Genomic DNA, 8,405 nt, shown 5'->3' on the forward strand with positions numbered 1-8,405 from the left:
TACTATGAACAATATCACTCTGCTGAGGATAACAGAGCAAGATAAAGAACGGATGTTTCCTGAATGCCAGCAATCACCGGGACCATATGCAGCTAGGCTTTGTCATGCAATGATACCCGATTACTTGCTACATGCATGGCGTAGTAAAGTGTCCTACCATGTTGGACGGAACAAGGCTGCCTTGCCCAGAAACCTTCTGCAAAGGCTTTTGGAGTACCTCCAGGAGCGCTTCATGGAGATGTCCCTGGAGGATTTCCGCTCCATCCCCAGACATGTTAACAAACTTTTCCAGTAACTTTACTGGCTGCAAATGCATCCCAAGCCCTCATGGCAAATCAATCATTTAAAAACGCTTGCTTTTAAACCATGTTTTATATTTACAAAGGTACACTCACCAGAGGTCGCTTCCATGGCTTCACTGTCTGGGCTAGTGGCTTGGGAGGGCTGGGAGGGTAATTCCGTTTGGGTCACAAAAAGCTCCTAGCTGTTGGGGCTAACGGAGGGCTGTGTGCTCTCTGCAAAGTCATCCTCCTGTTCCTCCTCCGCAGGATCCTCAGCCACGGCTGAGATTACAACCCCCACCTCGGAATCCACGGACAAGTGTGGGGTAGCGGTGGCACAGCGCCCTAAAATTGCATGCAGCTCAGTGTAGAAGCAGCATGTTTTCGGCCCTGCTCCGGACCTTCCGTTTGCTTCTTTGGTTTTCTGGTAGGCTTGTCTGAGCTCCTTAACTTTCACTCTGCACTGCACTGCGTCCCTGGTGTGGCCTTTTTCCATCATAGCCTTGGAAATTGTTTCAAATATTTTTTCATTTCGTCTTCTGGAACAGTGTTCTGTTAGCACAGAATCCTCTCCCCATACAGCGATTAGATCCAGCACCTCCCGTGCCGTCCATACTGGAGCTCTTTTTCAATTCTCAAGAGACTGCATTGTTACATGTGCTGATGAGCTCTGCGTGGTCACCTGTGCTGGTGAGCTCTCCACGCTGGCCAAACAGGAAATGAAATTCAAAAGTTTGTGGGGCTTTTCCTGTCTACCTGGCCAATGCATCCGAGTTCAGATGGCTTTCCAGAGCAGTCACAATGGTGTACTGTGGGATACTGCCCGGAGGCCAATACCATCGATTTGCGGCCACACTAACCCTAATTCGATATGGTAATACCGATTTTAGCGCTACTCCTCTCGTTGGGGAGGAGTACAGAAACCGATGTAAAGAGCCCTTTATATCGATATAAAAGGCCTTATAGTGTGGACGGGTGCGGCGTTAAATCGGTTTAACACTGCTAAAATCGGTTTAAACGCATAGTGTAGACCAGGCCTGAGGCATCCTCAGGAAGAGACATCTGGGAGGGATGAGTTTCTTCTATGGCCCATTGTCAGAGCTGAGTGTCCTTCATATGCCATCAATACACAGCTGTCTAGATGTGATGTAAATTTATCTAGAGGGTGTTATCCACGAAAACAAACACAGGTTTCAAATACAAGGACATAGCCAATATTCATAAACTTCAGACACAAAGATGAAACATGCCTATAAACAGCATAATCATGCTTAGCAAAACCTAACTTTCCCATTGACACCTGACATGAATTACTTTGTATAAAATTTATGGAAATTATGTAACAGTGATATAAATTGTCAGCTTTCTTATACACAGCATCACAGTTCATAACTTTACACATGATGGTGCTACATGCATTTTATTGATTAGTAAGACTGAGTTTGTCACGGATTCTGTGACTTTCCAGGACCTCAGTCACTTCCGCAGTGGCTGGTGTGGCTGGTTCAGGGGCCCCCTGAGCCCCTGGGTCAGCCGCACCAGTCGCTGCTGGAGCAGTCTTGGGCCACCGTGTTCCCCCTCCCACAACAGCAGCAGGAGGTTGGATGTGGGAGGGGGCTCAGCGCTGGGGCGCAGGAGAGAGGCTCTGAGCAGCATTCACCTCGGGTGGAACTGTATCAAATGCCTTACTGAAATCAAGGTAAATTAGATCCACTGTTTCTCCTTTGTCTAAAAAAAAACAAAACAAAAACAAAAAAAAAAAACAACCTTTTACCTTCTCAAAGAAGGAGATCAGGTCGGTTTGGCACAATCTATCTTTTGTAAAACCATGTTGTATTTTGTCCCAATTACCATTGACCTCAATGTCCTTAACTACTTTATTTTTCATCTGTTATGTTAATTAGTATAAAATAAAAGCATAACAATAGAGTAATTCCAACATTTCCTCTTTACAGTGATGTCTGAGACCTTTTGTTAATAAAAGTTTTTACCACATAGCTTTAGTTTTTTTCAGCATGAATTGCCTTGCGTTCACAAATTATCTTTTCTCACTTCATCTTGATTTTTATCCCACTGCATATAATTAATCCAATTTGGAAGTGACAACTATTTCAGAATGAGTTATACTACTGTAAGAGTCATGGGGAAGCATCCCCAGTTTGAGTGAACTATATCACTTCAGGTATCCCTTCCATTATTGGTTCACTCTGCATTACTTCACATCTGGATTGTTACTCTATCTGGTTACCTGTGCACCTTCCACTGCTCCAGGTTCATCTTGTCTGGAGACACTCCCCAACCCCCTTTGTTTGCAATTCTAACTCATGTCAAGGTCACAGACACCACTTCCTCATGGTCCCCTCAGGGGAAAGCCAAAAAGCTTTGGAAGAATTGCAAAGTAACCAAAGACAAACACAAGACCTCCAGTAACATTCCTAGCACATGTGCATAATCTGAGGAGCCAGACCTGATTTTTGCCTGAGATGCTATCACAGAATCCCAGTAAATTTTGGACAGTTTGGCCATGTCCTGTGATGAGGTAGAAACTTTTCAAAAAACCATACAGCCAACTACAGGTCCTGACCAGGCACAAGTGACCCTGGACAGCCAAGATCTCTTCAGTATGCCTCAAAACCAGCTGGAGAAGCCAGTGACGACCCAGTCAGAAACATGGATGGATAGGAGGAAGGCTGTCCCAGTGGTTAGGGTGCTAGCCTGCAACTGACAAGACCTGGATTCAGTTTCTGCTCCACTACAGACTTCCTGCATGGCTTTGGGAAAGTCACTTAGGATATCCTCCACACCCCAAAAAAAGACCTGGGCAGCAAGTCTCAGAGCCCAGGTCAACGGACTTGGGTTGATGCTGTGGGGCTAAAAATAGCAGCGTAGATGTTTGAACTCAGGCTAGAGCCTGGGCTCTGAAACTCAATAAAGGAAAGGGTATTGGAGCCCAGGTTCCAGTTCAAGCCTGAATATCTACACTGCTATTTGTAGCCCTGCAGCCCCATCCCAAGACTGCTGAGACGGGCTCTGAGACTCACTGGTCATTTTTTGCTGTGTCAACGTTCCCTAAGTCACTTTGCACCTCAGTTCCCCATCTGTAAAAAAATAAATAAGTAAATCGCTTTCTTACTTCATAAGGGTGTTGTGAGGATACACACACTGAAGAGGTTGTGAGGTGCTCAGATAGTAAGATAACTCAGGTATAAGATACCTCATGAGACCCAGACCAAAAAAACCCCCAGACACAACGCTGGGTAGGGAAAACGTAGTGGGCTACGCCACAATTATCTGTCCTCTGGGTTTCCATAGCCCTTCTAAAGCGACTTTTTCTTCCAGGGACTGGTTGCACACCACTGTGACTGGTGGATTTTACAACAGAGGGAAGTCACATTCCACCCCTAGGCAACACCTTCCATCCTCTGCTCACTCTGCTTTTCTCTAGCACCCACAACATGCTCAGAACAGTGCCAAGCTGGAGAATGAAAAGTAACCTTCTCCCCCTCATCCTGTCTGCCACCCAGATATATTTAATCCAGTGCTTACAGAAAAGGATACTGTCACTTCTCTGCCCCATGCACCTTGATGTTTCCTATCCCTACTCCTCAGTCACCTGTGCCTATCCTTCTAGAGCTGAGCTAGATGGTAACCAAGTAAAGAACAAAAATAAACACATTACACCAGTGCAGTTTTATTGTAGCCAAAAACGTAACAAGGAATATACCAGTAAAAAACGCACTTAAATCCACAGTTTGATAATGACTTTGAGCCACTTTAGATTTAAATACCTGTGAAGTTAACCGAGGTAGACTAGGCATTTGAGATTAGAGTCATTTCATATTGCATAGATTCTATACGGTATTGTGTTGCAAGTGTTCCAAAAGGCATCTCAAGCACTCACTAGTTGCAGGACATAACATTATTAAATCCACTGTAGTACATGCACTGAAGCTGAAAAATCCTATTTATTTCACAAAGCACTTTGCACTGATCAGCAGTATTAGAATGAGAAGTTTAGGTAAAGACAGTAGTCTAGTTTGGTGCACACGTTATAAGATATTGCTGACTTCTGAGTGCAACACATATACATAGTGTTTCCCTTCCATTCCAGCTGTTCATAATGTTCTGAATGTCTTGCCACTTCCTACCCCCTTTGGAGAGGCTCTCCCTTGCTCTCATAGCCATTGTGCATTGTGCAAAAGGTAGAACTTTCTCTGAAGCATCCAGCCTTGTCATGAGTCGCTTCCACTTTCCTTTCCAAATGCATACTCGTCATTCTGCAGTTACTCAGGCTATAGTTAAGCAGTTCCTTTCTCTATGCAAGTGTCCAGTAAAAGCATTAACAAACCATGGAAGCAAAGGGTGAGTTGGGTCTCCCAGCATAACAGATGGAATTACAATACCATTAACATCCATAGTGGTTTTGGAAGAAAAAAATTCATTTTATTACCAAAAATATGTAAGTTTTCTAAAGATCCTGGCACTGCAGCACTTTCTAGACCATGCCACATTACGGTTAACAAGCCTGCCATAATGACCAAGAAGGCCTTGTATAATCAAGGATAAATTCCTCTGTCGATTAATTCCAGTGCCTGGCAGAGAGGTCACAGACACAAACAGGCATGTGACTCCCATCAGTGGCCTCTATGTAATATGGAAACCACAAGTTTTCAAAGGCATCAATAATCCCCTACATCATCATAATAATCTCCAAGGTTTATTATCCAGGATAGTGGCATCCTTTTAACAGCATACACTGAAGATGATCCAGCATTGCAAACTGAGGATACGGTCTGTGCAGTTTTCCAGAAGAGCAGCCCTCTGCATCCTAAACCTCTGCAACCACTGCTGGTCAACACAACTCTGCAACAGTGTCCTGTCCCACCAGTCAGTATAGGCTGGCTGAGCCCAGAAGTGGTGCTCTACTGACTAAAGCCAAATCAGGAAAAAGTCACATAGAAGTCATTGCTAGCTTTCATCCTCTTGCTTCTCTATCAACAGCCACACAGCATCATGGTGGTTCCTGTGGTGATATCTCCTCCAAAGTCATCAACCAGCCTGAATTCCAATATATCTGGAGCACCCTGTTTGTATTAATGATGGTCAGAATCATCATCTTCGGCAGTACTTTCTTCATGCTCCTTGACAGCAGTGTGAAAAAAAAAAAAAAAAAAAGATTTTTTTTTTGAAACTCTGTTTGAAAATGATGCTGGCAAGATGTCTATTGCCTCCACTGCCAACCACATAGTGATAAAAATCGACTGTATCTCATTTCTGTGCACATAGAATCAGCACCATTATAAGGATCTCACAGTGCATACAAGACATATACATGGAAAATGAAAGTGAAGTCAAAAGAATTTAAATATACTAGATTAGGGACATTTCTCAACTAATATAATGGTCTCCATTTAACTTTTGTTGGCAATTGGCTTTCATCAATTAGCTCGGTCAGTAACTTCTTCATTACTGTTTACTAATAAAAATATAATACCTAATAAAAGTGTAGTAACTGCTAAAAGATTTTAAATACGTTTTCTAATAATATTAATCCTCTGTCATTAATTTTAGATTGTAAACAGTACTATTTCACCAAGAAAATCTTAATTTGAACTAGAACTTTCTTTGGTTTTTGTCATTTTATAATGTCATTGGCGAATGGCTGGAGAAATACATTAATCTTCCTGGTATAATGTCAGTTGTTCAAACAGAAAGAATACATAAATAACAAAGTCATTTTAAAATGCAGTTTTACCCTGACAAGTGACTACAGAAGAAATCTGCTCTTTGAATGTTGCAGGACATAACATAGTAAGACATGTTTTAATCTGCATAGTAAGACATGTTTTAATCACATTTTACTCCCATCTTATTCAGTTCTCTCAAATTCTTATGATGTACCTATCACCATCATAGCCCTGCAAAGGCATCACATCTATAAGAAAGAGGGCTGTCTCTCTGCAGGCTCAGGAAAAAAATGCAGAAACAGTTTACAGGTGCAAAAGTAGTCTTCACAAGCTTAAATACTACCATTTTTTTAAAGTTTTTAAATTAAAGTTTGAGTCCCGCCAAAAAAGACAGATTAGACCCTCCCTTCCCCCCATAACTAGTAAATAGGTAAAAAGATTTTTCAAGTCCTGAAATAATTAATCCTTACAACACTCAAGTAAAGAAGGCAAGTAGGATTCCCTCTTTCATTTAACACAAAAGAAAAAAAACACACCCAAAGAAAACTGAAGAAGAGGTTGAGAGACTATTTGCCTACAAATATTTAGCATGCCAGGGGAAAGTATTAGAATTCAGACAACAGACAGTGTTGAAAGCATGTAACAGTTTTAGCACCTACATGTTAGAGTTCTAGAAAAGCATCACCAGTAAGGGGATAATTTCCTTTGGCTCAAGCAGTCAAACTGTTATTAATATACTTTTGATTCATACCCTAGGAGGGACAGAGTTCTCAGACACTAAGGAACATTAATAAAACTCATGAAGCTATCAGCTTCATTTCCTTAAGACCTGCTGGAGCTTCACAGAAAATCTATTTAGAAATCACTCCCCTTATCCAATTTTTTTTGGCTTTTCTAATGCTATTTGCTTTCACAGAAGACATTTCTTCCTCAAGACACCTTTTGTTCCTAATGGCTTGTTGGTTTTGTAATACTACACAGCCTTGGTTAAGTTCCCACTTATGTATTGTGACAATAAGGACTGTTCATCGAATCATCCTTCTAAACGAATCAATAGTATCCCAACATCTGCTAAATTCTTGAATGTTGGGAAAAAAATTAACCAGAAGTTCTCCTATTCAAATCAATTCAAACAGACGCTTCTAGCAGGTCCATCTCGTGCCGCAGAAGGAAACAAGGTGGTCAGCAGGATTCAGGAGCTCTGCCATATAAAGGAAATTTGTATTATGCAGAAGCAGCACTACTACTCCCCTCCCACCCTCTTGCTTTCAGAGTGGGGGAGAGGGCCATTAGCAATCTTTCCCAAAAGCCTTCTGAAGCACACCACCTCACATGTATCACTCCTCATCTTTTCGTATTCTTTTTAGTTGAACAACTGACATTATGCTAAAAAGATTAATGTATTTATTCAGCCATTCTCCAACGAGGTTATGAAATTACAAAAATCAAAGCAATTTCCTGTACTGTGGTAGCATCTACATACCATCCAATCACAGACTAAGGCCTTACTGTGCTAGATACTGTACAACCACAGAGCAATATCTTTTTGAACAACATGCTGCATATCAGCCAGAAAGTTATGGCCCGTTATGGAGAAGATCAAATGATCCTCCCTTCTGCTAGCTTTTAAAAATCTGTGCATCCACTCTTTCCACTTGTGACCAGAGTGCAAACTGAGGTACTGTCCCCTTCCTGAGCCTGCAGGCAGCGTTCCAGTGCATCTGCTGCTGCTGCTGCTGAGACCTTCCCCCACCAAAGGAGAAAATGTTTCATGCTTATCAGACCGTTAGTAGCTACGGTCTGACAGGGAACGGCGGACACTCCAATGCCGTATTGGGGCAGGTCCTGCTGCAAACCCTTCCGCGTCCCTCCCGCGGTGGAAGGCGGCCGGTGCCTCACCCGGGCAGGAGCCCCAGAGCCTTTCAGCAACCTACAGATAACGAGGTGTCCGGGATACGTGCCCAGCCCCTGCCGTAGGGGCTGAAAGTAGCACCAACGCTGGGTCGCTCTCCACCTACTCGCCACACGCACACGCAGCCCACCCCCAGCACCGCGCCCCTCCGCACCCCGCCCCCTCACTCACCGCCCAGCAGCTTGGGCACCTTCCCGATCCTGCCCGTGATCTCCGCTGTCAGCACCGCGAAGTCCTGCTCGTAGCCCTCGAAGTCGGAGGACATGGTAGCGGCAGGGTCCGGGCCGGGGACGGCGGCGGTAAAGAGAAGCCGGCCTCAGCTGCTCTCGGCCGAGAGGCTTCCGCGTTGTACCTCAGTCAAAAGCGTCCCTCCCGGAAACGTCAACCCCCGACAATGGTTCCTACACTCGCCCTGCGATGCCGCCTTCCCTGGAGGACTAAGAGCTGCCCATCCCCCTCCCGCTGCCCGCTGAGTCCTTGGACCAGGACCTGGGGAATAATCATTCCCTCAGGAGCCACGAACTG

At 43.9% G+C, this 8,405-nt stretch overlaps 1 protein-coding gene across 6 annotated transcripts in view; it reads right to left on the minus strand.

Moving 5' to 3' along the window:
* VTI1A (vesicle transport through interaction with t-SNAREs 1A) overlaps window positions 1-8,237 on the minus strand; it is a 352,284-nt gene extending 344,047 nt beyond the window's left edge. For 5 of the 6 annotated variants that reach the window (XM_050958228.1, XM_050958227.1, XM_050958231.1 and 2 more), the window contains exon 1: window positions 8,052-8,237. In XM_050958228.1, coding sequence (XP_050814185.1) covers window positions 8,052-8,145 — 94 coding nt within the window. In that variant the 5' untranslated portion in view covers window positions 8,146-8,237. Of the gene's footprint in view, window positions 1-395; window positions 590-8,051 lie in introns of those variants that run through there. The other variant, XM_050958232.1, reaches the window with a different exon arrangement.
* Between the last annotated feature and the right edge of the window lie 168 nt (window positions 8,238-8,405).

The sequence above is a fragment of the Gopherus flavomarginatus genome, chromosome 6, assembly GCF_025201925.1.
Source record: "Gopherus flavomarginatus isolate rGopFla2 chromosome 6, rGopFla2.mat.asm, whole genome shotgun sequence".
In the NCBI taxonomy this organism is placed as follows: domain Eukaryota; kingdom Metazoa; phylum Chordata; order Testudines; family Testudinidae; genus Gopherus; species Gopherus flavomarginatus.